Source organism: Zonotrichia albicollis, chromosome 11, assembly GCF_047830755.1.
Source record: "Zonotrichia albicollis isolate bZonAlb1 chromosome 11, bZonAlb1.hap1, whole genome shotgun sequence".
NCBI lineage: Eukaryota > Metazoa > Chordata > Aves > Passeriformes > Passerellidae > Zonotrichia > Zonotrichia albicollis.
Genome location: NC_133829.1, coordinates 62,203 through 74,478, shown reverse-complemented (window position 1 = coordinate 74,478; position 12,276 = coordinate 62,203). Strand labels below are relative to the sequence as shown.

Sequence of the window (12,276 nt, the reverse complement as noted above, 5' to 3'; positions counted from 1 at the left end):
GTGCTTAGGGACATGGTTTAGTGGTGGATTTGGCAGTATTAGGTGTATGGTTGGACTCAGTGCTCCTAAGGGTCTTTTTCAGCTTCAGTGATTCTGTGATGCCACCCAAGTTATTAAAGTCCTTCTACTTATTTTCTATTTGTATTTGTGTAATATCATAATAGTCCAAGAAGCGTGTATGTATAAGCCAATGCTGCATGTTCTCCATTTTGATGTTCTGCTAACTCTATAGTTGCTCAGAGGTAAAACACAACATTACTTAATGGATTGTTTAATGCCAAACTGCACAATTGCTAGACTCACTCCAGCAACCAGCTCATGTACAGAGAGCCTTTTCCCTCAAAGTTGTGCCTTTTGTCTTAAGTATGTTATCACTTTGGAAGCAATCTTGCCTTTTATTGCTATGTCCATGGGACTGCAGTTCTGATATAAAAAAGATCAGATTGTACACATACAATCTTTCAACACCTGAACTTAGAATCTGGTGAGCAATTTCATATTTCCATACGTATATTCTTTCTGGTTTAAGTTCAAGTGGAGTATTTTTGTTGAGGTAATTGAAATGAACTTGACATTGTTTCACCCTTACAGTTTCTGTTTTTTCTTTAGGCTGGCCTTACAGGTCCTCTGCAGAAGGAAGAGTTGCAGTTGGGAGTGGATGCTGCTAACAGGGCAGCGCAGCAGTACCAGCAAAGTAAGGATCAGCAGAAATTACTGTAGCAAAGTCACTGTGGATGTGATCAAGAAAATGAAGCAGCACAGTATTTCGGTTTATTATGAATGGTCATTGTGAATGTTCTTTAAGTATTTTACAGCTGCTAAGAACATGAAAGAGAGTTGGTTGCCCTAATTATTTGCAGTGTCTTTTATCCGACTCTTACAATGTGGCTGGAGATAACGGCATTAAAACATTAATTTGAATTAAGAAACATTGAATTTTTGCATCCATCTTAAATAACCTCTTTTTATAGAATACTTTTATGAATTTTTATGCTGTGGATCTGTGAAGAAAATCTGGATTGCTCCAAGAGATGTGAAAGATAGTTTTATCTGCTGATCATTCACATTGAGCTATAGAACCATTACTGTTTCCAAATATCAGGTAGCAAATAAAATGCCAATAATTTGCTGATTGGTTTTTGATAGATGCTTCTGAGACTGCACCGAGCTCTCTTACTGTCCAGGAGCAATTTACTTTGTGATAGGTAGAAAGGAGAGTAACAGAGGTTGGAGGAGAGAGGATTTAGAATACAAGAGGAAAATAGCAAATGCTGAATTAAGTAGGTAGCTGCCTTTGAAGTGCCTTATTGGTTAGGCATGGATGTCCACATTTGTTTACCTTCTTGTGGTGTTTTAAGTTAGCCAGCATGTACCCAATATGGAGTGCCTGTGTTACTGCCTTGAGCAGGATAGAGGTAGAAAGGAAGAGAAAATCGGTATGATTCACCCATCCAAAAATTTGCATTGAGGCTTCTTACTATCAGAATAGTGAAATGGTAAAACAGTCCCTTGATAACCAGACAAAAAGGTGAACTAGTATTAAATATGAACATTGTGTGTTTTAATGGTCTTCAGTAATGGAAGACTAGCTAACTAGTGTAGGAGGTGTATGGATCTGAGAGTTTGGCTCTTTCCCTGCAGTTTGGGTATTATTCTTTCTCTAGTTAAGTATTTGAGTAAAATGAAAGTGCTAGTAAGTATTATGGGAGTCTCAGCTGTCTGCCTTCCTCATTTTTTTATGCTCTTTGAATTTCTAGAACTGGCAGCAGTAGCCAAAATTAATTCAGCAATTCGAATGGGTGATGCTGAGAAGACTGTGGCAGAAATGATGAATCCAGAGGCCCAGTTACCAGAGGTTTATACATTTGCTGCAGATCTTTACCAAAGGGAGCTGGCCACCTTACAGCAACAGAGCCCTGAAGTAAGTATCACCTTCTCTGTTATTTCTGAAAGTTGGCATGGGTCACTGGGTCCACCTTGTCTGTCTTCCTAAATGCGTTCTCTGGAACAAACCTGTCTTGGAGTCTTCCCAGAACTGCTTTGGTGTTCAGTCTGTTCTGATGTGGTTTAATCCTTTGATCTTGATCTGATCGGCCTTGTAAGATTTTACCTCAGTCTCTTACTTAGTGATCGAGCTTTGTTTATGATACTCACCTTTCTACTTTGTTGTCTTAAAGGATGTCTCTTTGCCTTGTTACATGTCTGTTCTGACAGCTACTCCATTGATCTCTGTGTGCAGCAATAGTTTGTATAGAGTGAATAGAATTAATTTGTTATCCTCTTTGTATGCAGGGTCACCTCACCCATCCAGAACTGTCTGTTGCTGTAGAGATGCTGTCTTCTGTGGCCCTGATTAACAGGGCTTTGGATTCAGGGGATATGAACACAGTGTGGAAACAACTGAGCAGTCCTGTCACAGGTCTTACAAACATTGAGGATGAGAACTCACAGAGGTGAGTAATTAAAGGAATTGTAGCTATCCTTGATGGTGCTCTGTGGCTTCATGAATTTTCTGTTCCTTCTCTTAAATTTTACATGATTTCTACATTCTTTCTTGCAGTATGGATTTAATCTCTGCTATATCTTGAATCTTGTTTTTGCGAATACTGTTTCTTATTGGTCTGATTCCTGTGCTGTCTTGTGGATTTCACATTAAAATCATGCTGTAATACCATTACGTTGTCACTAGTACTTATGCCAGCTCACCCATTTTCTTTGCCCTGGACTCATACTCAGCATTTCAGTGCTTTTTTTCTGTTTGGCAGTTTTGTCTGATTGAACCTATTTCACATTTGTGCTGATATCCTTCACACACACAAGCATTTCTCTTTCTCCCCGTTTTCAGTTTCAACTCTCATGTTACCTCTCCCACTTAGTGTGCAGTTCTCAGTGCTGGGTTGTGTGCTCCCTGAGCAGATTGTTGCAATGTCATGTTTACTGGATTTGGGTTTTGTTTTCTGACAGATACATTGATGATTTGGTGAAGCTGAAAGCTGAAAGAAGTGCAGAAGGAAATGAATTTATCACATGGAATGATATCCAGTCATGTGTTGATCATGTGAATAAAGTTGTGCATGAAGAACATGAAAGTAGGTTTTTCTGTTCAGTTCGTGGTAGACTGATTGTAGCTTATAAGGAGTGCTAAAATTAGATGTCAATCCAAAAAGTTATTGATTGACTTGTAGTTGTGTTATGCATTAGATATCTAGGAAGATCTTAGTTGTGAACAAGACTTGGTGTTCTGTAATATGAAAGTCATGATTGCAGGACTTTTTGTTGATGGAGAGATCAGGCAGTCTGTTGTTTGTGGTATTGATGTCAGTATTTCAAAGCTGTTTATTAATACTTCCAGTGTAAATTTCTACTCTTTTTGGGTTGGAAATGCATTGTCTGCTGTCAGCGTCTAGGATTAGTCTAGAATCTTCTCATTTTGCTTCAGTTGCCCAATTTTAGGCTGTATTACCAAAATCTCTCAATTAGTTGTAGCCTTGTCTTGGAGTGCTCCATCCTTCTTCCTAATTTGCTGCATTCAGTAGAAGAGATTTTTCTTGAAGTCTTATCCTTTTATTTGATGGCTACTTTTTCCCTGTTCAGGTTTTCCTCTTCTTTCTTTTATTCTTTTTTTGTTTGTTTTTTTTTTAATCTGCATTGGTCTTTTTACCTTCCCAGTATTTCATTCCCTGGTTTAGTTGCCAGTAATTTAGCTCTGTAATCAGAAGATGTCCAAAAACTCTCTGAAGTTGCAAGTGTCTAACACAGATCACTGGTGATACTCCTGCTCCCTGGGTGCAGGGACAATGATACTTGAGTTCTCACAGTGACCATGCTTCTGAAGTTAATCCTTCAACTGTACCATGTGTCTTACACCCTACAATCGCACTGCTCAGTGTTTCCCTAGGTGGCTTATTGACCTGAAGCATGGAAGCCTGTTTCTTTGCATTCATATAAAAGGTGTGCTCGAGGAATCACCACTAATGCATTGCACTCACTTACACGCATTGGTCAGTAGTCCTATATTGAAGAGAAAGGGAGAGGTGTAGTATATACATACATATACAGTGCGAGGTTCAACGAGACTTGGAGCAGCCTGGTCTGTAGTCTTCTTGGCCTAGTGGAAGCTGTGCCTTGCCCCTGGCAAGGGGCCTTGGAGCTAGGTGATCTTTAATGTCCCTTCCAGCCCAAACCACTCTATGCAGCAAGTGTGAATACTGAAAATTATATACTCATGAAGGAAAAAAATTACTGTTGCAAGCTGAAAATGGTCAATGAGTGTTAATATAATTCTATGCTTCTAGCCCTTCAAGTTTTTTACTTTCTGTTTCTCAGTAGTATTTATGTTAATAATGGTCTTGTAACAGTGATAAAAGACTGGGTGTGAGTGTAATTATGAAAACTTTATCAGAAGAGAAAACTGGAGTAATTCTTCTTGCACTAAGACAGTATTAGTTGACGTAAAATCCAGAGTGGAGATAGAGGAGTCCTTGAAAATAGTATAGTTAAACAAACTTATTCTTCATTAGACCCTTGTGATGTTATGTTTCGTATGGTTTAATTTTGTGGGTTTTTTTCTTGTTTTCATTAAGGGTTCTTCATTTTTGTTTATGACCAGTACTGAGAACCTCCTGAGTTTGACTCTAACTTTGAAGCTATATTTGTAATATTTATAATTTTATAATATTTAGTATCTCAGCAAGGCTTGGAGCTTTGCATCATGAAGCGGGAGAGATTTGTCACAAGTGTGGAGGTGATGATAAAGTTTATGTTGTACACTGAGACAAGCCGGTGTCTTCTGCCCCTCCTTGTTTCTGTACTTGGTGTGTTTCACTTTGCAAAGCTTATACTCTAGAGAGGGTTAACTTTTAAATTAAAAGCTTGCTGTCTTGGTTAACTTGTTTTCTGCATCTCCAAATAGACACTATGTTTCCTATTTGGGTCACCTAAGTAGATTTGTTAAAACCACACAAACAGGGCGCCGCATTGCGGGTGCGCACACCGGTGCTAGTTTTATAGTATCTTTATAGTATCTTTTCCTTTCTGTGTAAGAGGTTACAGTGGAATTCTAAAAGTCTGTGTAGTCCCAACATCCTGTTTCTTTTAACGCTCCTTGTCCTGTAAGAAAATCTGCAGAAAGTCCTATAATGACGTAAATTGTTCTCCTGGGAAATTTCCTAATTCTTTGGTCTGCTTTGTATATGCCCTTATATACGTTTATCTTCTCTCTATGAATAACTTAAATTAGTCAGAGAAGGTCCTCAAGCTTTGTGATTGTATATAAATGTGTGTGTGTGTATGAGTGTATTTTTTTCTTATGTGTGCTTTCTTAAGTTATCGTATCTGTTTTTTGATAGAAACCATGCCATTGTTTTATGGTGCAGTTCTTGCAATGTCCTCAGCATATATCCTTCCTTGATCTCTACTCTATCCAAATGTAAACTCTTCCCCAAGGTGTTCTACTTTTTTAATCAACTTCTGTTTTGTGAGTCTTGTGTTGAAGAGTCACAATCTTTGAATACAAGCAGAGTTGGAGATTCCCACACTGATCTCCTTTCTTTTATCTAAAAGAGTTCTTTGTTCTGCACTGAACCAAACCATAAGTAGAGAATTGAATCTGATGAACTCGGGGATTCATCTCAACCTGAGTTATTTCATGATTTTCAGGATCAGTTGCTATAGATGTAGATTCTGTTTGCATTTAGCTAACTGTAAGGTCTTTATTTTGCTGAACAGTAAATTTTACTGTACTTGAATAGCATCCACTTCTGTGATAATACAGCTGATACTACATATGTCCATAATGAAAGAGTTTTCTAAAATACAAGGTTACTGTATTTTTAAATGGTATTCCATGCAGGGCCTTAGTTTCATGTGAAGATTTCTTTCCAAGCCATAACCTTGGAATATTGTGAACTCTGGCCATTTGGGCTTTCTAGAAGCTCTGAGCTGGGTGTCTGAGGATTCAGTTTTGTCTCTGCATGTGGTCTCCCTGAGGTGTTTTTTTTTTTTTCCTTTGAAACTTTATTTTTTTGATTGCAGTGCTCAAGAATTACAACTACTTTGGAGAGGAGAAATAGCTTTGGTTTATTTGCTAGTACATAATGTTTTCTGTTGAAAAAATACTGTGGTTCTGAGCTGTTACTTGATTTAGGAAGGACTAACTGCACTTTTGTTCTGAAGCAATGCTTGTGATTATTGTTAACCAAGAATGGAACTTTGTCTTTCTCCTCCCCCTTTGCATTCCTCCCTAGGGATTTTGGCAATTGGTCTTATTAATGAAGCTCTGGATGAAGGGGACACCAAGAAGACTCTTCAAGCCTTACAGACTCCTGCAGCAAAATTGGAGGGTGTAGCCCCAAAGGTAGCACAGCATTACCAAGATACACTACTTCGAGCCAAGAGAGAGAAAGCGCAGGTGAGTGCAGTTAAATGCACCTTTTGAAAGACCTTTGCATTAGTGTTGCTGTAATGTTACTGGTCTTGAAAGTCTGGAATCAAAATTGGCAATGGAGAAGTGGGCATTCTGCATACCTTCAACTGATCTTAACAATCAGAAAGAGATTTCAGCTAGCAGTGTCAATCTGTGAACTGTGGAGATGGGTGTAAGGATATTAAGAGCACATGGTGGCTTGCTATAGCTAAACTCGGGTCCCAAGTGAGGTACGTATCTTTTTTGTGGAAAACATAATATTCATTATCTGGTTTTGTGAGGAGACCATGTTCATTCCAGGAGTACTGAACTTCTGCTTGCAAGTTTTCTGCAAGCTTAAGTACTTTATTCTCATGTTCTGTGTTAAATGTACTCTTAAGTATAGTTATATATATGGCAAAAAAGAAAGTTTCTGGAAGTGGAAAAATCTGTAAAGTGATAAATTAGAAAAAAGATGTGCAACAACATACATACATGCTACCAGCAAAATATATATGCTGTTGTTCACCTGATGACACTTCCATTGCTTATGGCTTTTTTGAGCTGAAGTTGTTATTAGCCAAGGATCTTCTACCTACATGTACATAGTTGCAGTTTTCACTAATTGAAAGGTGAAGATGAAGAGAGGAAGAGCAAGTTTCATCTTACACCTTTCATCAAGGTATAAGAAAGGATGACAAGTGCAGGTGTGTGTATGCAATTGATTTTTGGGTAGTAGGGAGGGGACACTGGTTTTTTTTCCCCGTATCTATTTACAGAGAAGTAGCAGATGTCTGCTTTCAGTGACTTGAGAGTGTTTTGTTTTCTTTTTTCTGCTGTGGAGCTCATTGTTCAAGTAGCAATGCACAATTTTGTACAGAGGCTAAGGTCTAGATTGTGTTGAACATTTTGTTTTTGACTAAAGGTAAACCAGTATGATGACAATAGAAAACTATGCTATTCTGATTTCCCAAGGGTCTTGACAGGATTAATGTTCCTCAGGATTCATTTTGTGCTGAAGCATTTCCTCTCGCTGAGTCAGAATGAAACAATGAAATCTTTTTATCCTGTGCTTAAACTTGTGCCAGACTGTGCTGGTAACTTCTGGGTTGGTATGAAATTACCTTATTTAGACATAAGATAAATAAAGGGCTTCTCCCAGCAGCATGGGAATAATTCCAGAAATAGAAAGATCATATTATACAGTAACTATGTGGGGAAAATAACCACAATCTGAAGTCAACTGTTATGAACTAGTGATTTCTATACCTTGGGGCTGAGAAGGATTAATGTTCACCTGAAGATGTGGTTCAGTTGCTTACTTGATTGAGGAGTGCTATATCATGCATGTTTCTGATGAGAGAGGTGAGAGGGGAAAAAACAGTAGACTCCATAGTATGTTACACTGTGTGTATCTTGCAGAAAGCCTTGCAGCAGTAAAACTGTAGAGAAGCCACAACATGGTTTTGACTTCTGTGGATACATAGTACAGTATAGTTACAGTGATGATTCTCCCCCACATCCTGGACAGGAATTTTGCCGTTGCTGGTACTCATGTGGGACTGTTTGACTTTCAGATGAAATCTGTCTATGAAGGTCATGTTAAGCTCTTGAATGAAGTATCATTTAGCCAGTTAGTTTCAGATCTGCCAAAACAATGGTTAAAATATGGAAAGCACATAAGGAAATGTTCATTTTAAGTCTGGCCTTAAAGCCCTTGAATGTTGTAAATAGTGGTTCTTTTGTGCACTGTGATTATTATTCCCTTCCAGAACTAAAGGTTTCCTATGTTCTGTTTGTATGAGAAAAGTTGTCAGAGGGATGGTAGTTGCATCTTAGCATTTTTTTTGGTAGTTACCTACAGGAAGGACCAGTGGGTGGAGAGAAGCTTATGCTTGGCAACTGCTGGGTCATTGTTCTCTGTGTATATTTTGGGACTTGCAAAACACTTGTCCCTTTCCTCCTCTCAAATTTCTGCATGTAACATTAGCTCATTTGGCTAGATTTCCCAGCCAAAATACAGGATACTGTGTGATCACTGTTCCTTGACAGGCCATCTGTTAAAATAAAGATTTAAAACATGGCTTTGACTGCTGTGTGTGTACACCCATCCACAACACATACGATGCTTTTTGCTTTGTCAGTTTGTACAGGTTTGTGAAGTTTTGTGGGCAGGGAAATGAGCAGCCTGATGTGACCTTACCAAAAGGTTTATTAGTTTCTGCACATGTATGTGAATCAGCAGCTCTCTGTAGTCCTTCTGTTGAAGGACTAACTTCCTGGAAAATCATATACTCTTAGCTAGTATGGCTTTAGGACTAGCTGGCACTAGGTCCCTGGCCTTGTGTTTGCTCATCTTATTAGAGTGATTCTTATTGATAGAATTTCTTGTTTGTTCTGTTTCCTGTGAATTTCTTTTGTCCAGGGAAAGTGTTGAGTTTGGTAATGCCATAGTAGTCTCTGCCAGTCACAAATCCACATTATATCCTTGTGCTGGAGTTAGTTAGGAAGACTGAAATACTTATTTTTCTCTCTGTTATGGAAAACTACTCTATTGGCTGTTTCTGAATGTAGGTTATCTTACTTGGCAAAAATAGTGAATCTTTTCTCCTGATATTGTATATTTTTCTTGTTGTATTGTCTTCAGGACACACAGGATGAAACAGCTGTACTTTGGCTAGATGAAATTCAGGATGGGATTCATAAGGCTAACAAGGACACTGAGGAGTCCCAGAGATGTAAGTATTATCGCACAGTATTGCAATTAATCCCCACTACCAGCCAAATACCACTTATTTAAGGAAAAGTTGAGGGCTAGAAATGTCATATACATGTGGCAAAGGAAACCAGAAGAGTCTACAGGCTTCTGGTGCAGGTGTGGTTTTTTGAGGAGTGAATGTCAGATTCTTCAAATACTAAATTTCTTCTGTTGTGGGGGGATATGCATTTTTTTCCAGTTTTGCATGTGACCATTAGACTACGTTACCTTGTTGGACCAATCTTTTTCAAATTGATTGTCATTTGCGACTAATTGTGTGTGTCTGTGGGTGGTTGGTTAGAAGTGAGAGTGTTCACATGCACTGTTGAAATGATGCTTTCTGGTGAGCATTACCTTTTATTTGTGCGAGGTACTGTTGTCTTGTCTTGGTTCTCTTAGATATTACCAGACAAACACTCACATGGTTTTTGGATACAAAGAGTACTACCCGTCAGTGATACTTACCTTTGCTCCTTAACGCAGTTGGCAGGTGGACTGGTCCACCCGTTGTTGCTTCCCAGTCATTATAACAATTTTGTTTCTGTCTGCAGAAACAATTAAGTAATTACTGCTCTGGTTGTTGAGTTGTGACTGGCTCTGCCAGAAGAAACTCTGTTAACTGAAACAGACATCAGAGGAGAGCTGTAACTGTGTATGTTGAAAACTTCTGGGGATAAATCAGCACCATACTGGGACTTTGGGCACACCATTACATGCTGTCAGGTGCAGTTTCATGCATGGCTGGATACTCTGTACTGAAGAGGCCTCTATACTGCAAGTCCTCGAGTTGGTTTTTTATTTATGTTTCATGTTTATGTACACTGAAAATTTGCATATCTTACATACAGCCCAGCTATGAGGGTGTGTTCATGTTGCCTTGCTCTGTTCTGCCATTCTGTGCTTGCTGTGAGCTACTGAGACCCTGCGCTAACTTGCTTTCTGGTTTTATCCAAGTCTCCTTAGGAATTCTAGCCATTAACGAAGCAGTAGATCATGGTGACGTTAGCCAGACCCTGAGTGCCTTGCGTTCACCTGATGTTGGGCTGTACGGAGTCACTCCAGAATGTGCTGAGACGTACCAGCAAGAATTGTCAGAAGTTAAGAAAAGGACGGCAGGTACACCTTAAGTAGCTAACTATTAGTGAAATAAATGCAAGATTATTGTACATGGAATTGGAACTAGAGGTAAAAAAGCCCCTAGGAAAAAATTCTGTGTTGTAGATAGCAGCTGTGGATGCTCTGTGAAATAAGGTGTTTTTTTTTTTTTTTTAAATATGAGTAGTATAATGTTCTCCACTTATACAATGCGTTGTGTTTAGGTAGCTCTCATATGAGGTCATTAGGGATTCAGAAACATCCCTTTCCTTGTTTGGAGAAAGAATAATCTATAAAGGAAATTTCCTGGTTGTAAAATTTGTATGTGTGAAAGGTAAGACACTTGTCAGTGTTTCAGACTTCTAATTGCAGTTTCTGCTCTCAGGGGGCAATGGCAGCGAGTGGGTGAAACACTGGGTGAGAGGAGGCTATCATTATTATCATAACCTGCGGACCAAAGAGGGAGGATGGGACGAACCAGCAGAATTTGTGCAAAATGACACTCAGCTGTCACGGGAAGAGATACAGGTAGAGTAATAGATTAACGCATGCTCCTTCTCTTGAAAGTTGACATTCTCACCATTCCCACCCTTAATGCAGCTCTGAGATAGAATGCTTCAATGCCATAGTCATGTTAACTCACTTAGTAACTCATTTGATTTGCTAGGCATCATCAGATTGTGTGTGTCACAACTCCTTGTCCTATTTAATGAAAATTTATCCTGTTACTAAGAGAGTACGGGATCGTGATGTAACTGTTTTTTGAAACACAACTTTGGAGTTTCTTGTAAGCACAGTATGGAAAGCTGATGTAACATCCTTTTTTTTTGTATTTCCATTTTCTTTTTCTGGCTTCTCTTCCTATCATAACATTAAATCAGAGCACCATATCTGGAGTCACTGCAGCATACAACCGAGAACAGTTGTGGCTTGCAAATGAGAACCTGATTATGAAACTTCAGGCTTGCTGTCGAGGGTATCTTGTTCGCCAGGAATTCAACTCAAGAATGAATTTTTTGAAGAAGCAAGTCCCAGCAATCACTTGCATTCAGGTAGTGATACCCTTTAATTCTGTTTGGAACTTGTACTCTGCAGTTGTTTTCTGTACACAAGCTTATTAACAGTTTTGTTCAATTCAAGTAATTACAGCACACAATTGTCTTTGCCTCATATTGTAACTTATCTAAAAACATTTCCTTCTCCAGTGAGTTTTGGTATATTATTTGCTTTTATGTGTCATATATAATCGATCCAGTAATCACATAGAATTGGAGAGAGAAAAAGTTACTTGAGGAAACTTTAACGGTTATTTTTTTATACATTTCAATGTTTCGGGAGTGAGGAAATATGAAGTGTGTTCTATGTGTTGATGGTGATAGTGCCATGAGATGCATTGCTGCTGTGATTCATCATGAATTGAGGAGAAACAACATGGTCTTCAGTATTCTTGCTTTTCTTCAAATTTGTCCAGGGATTTGGAGGATAGCTGCATAATTCAGCATGAAATCAGGTGCATTTACAGGACAGCCACAAAAAAATTATTCTGTGATGTTGTAACTGAATTATGTGCAAATGCAACAGTTGCTTTGCACCCTATTACCATTTTATTATTTCAGCAGTATATATCCAATTGTTTCTGCCTAAGTAGCAGATACTCTGCTGTATATTTAACAAAACCTCCACACCCACTCTCAGCTCATTAAAATAACACACTCTCTCTTTAAGTGTAGTCCAACCCCTTGCCTGAGTTCTTTTCCCAAGTGTGAATGGCAGTGGGTCTGCTGGGAAAGCTTGAACTGTTACACCATTGTTCTCAGCAGCAGCAGCAGCAGCTAACACATGATCCTTATGTAGAACAGTTTCTATCAATTTGACTGTTTCACTGTATCCTTGACCCCTATTTGTGCTTCAGAAGGCCCAGGCTCTTCATGGTGTAATTTCAAGTCTCTCATGATTACATTTGGAGAATAGTTAATGCTTGACACAGTGTCTCTTGATAAGACAAGCACGTCTCCTTCAT

The 12,276-nt window shown here is 38.7% G+C and overlaps 1 protein-coding gene across 3 annotated transcripts in view; it reads left to right on the top strand.

Moving 5' to 3' along the window:
* IQGAP1 (IQ motif containing GTPase activating protein 1) overlaps positions 1–12,276 on the top strand; it is a 53,287-nt gene that overhangs the window by 20,572 nt on the left and 20,439 nt on the right. For all 3 annotated transcript variants that reach the window (XR_012582058.1, XM_074548964.1, XM_005496003.4), the window contains exons 11-19: positions 610–694; positions 1,758–1,921; positions 2,293–2,453; positions 2,965–3,089; positions 6,246–6,409; positions 9,051–9,141; positions 10,116–10,277; positions 10,642–10,784; positions 11,138–11,308. Coding sequence is in view for 2 of the 3 variants with exons in the window: in XM_074548964.1 (XP_074405065.1) it covers positions 610–694; positions 1,758–1,921; positions 2,293–2,453; positions 2,965–3,089; positions 6,246–6,409; positions 9,051–9,141; positions 10,116–10,277; positions 10,642–10,784; positions 11,138–11,308 (1,266 nt within the window). In the remaining variant the exon portion in view is untranslated. The remainder of the gene's footprint in view (positions 1–609; positions 695–1,757; positions 1,922–2,292; positions 2,454–2,964; positions 3,090–6,245; positions 6,410–9,050; positions 9,142–10,115; positions 10,278–10,641; positions 10,785–11,137; positions 11,309–12,276) is intronic.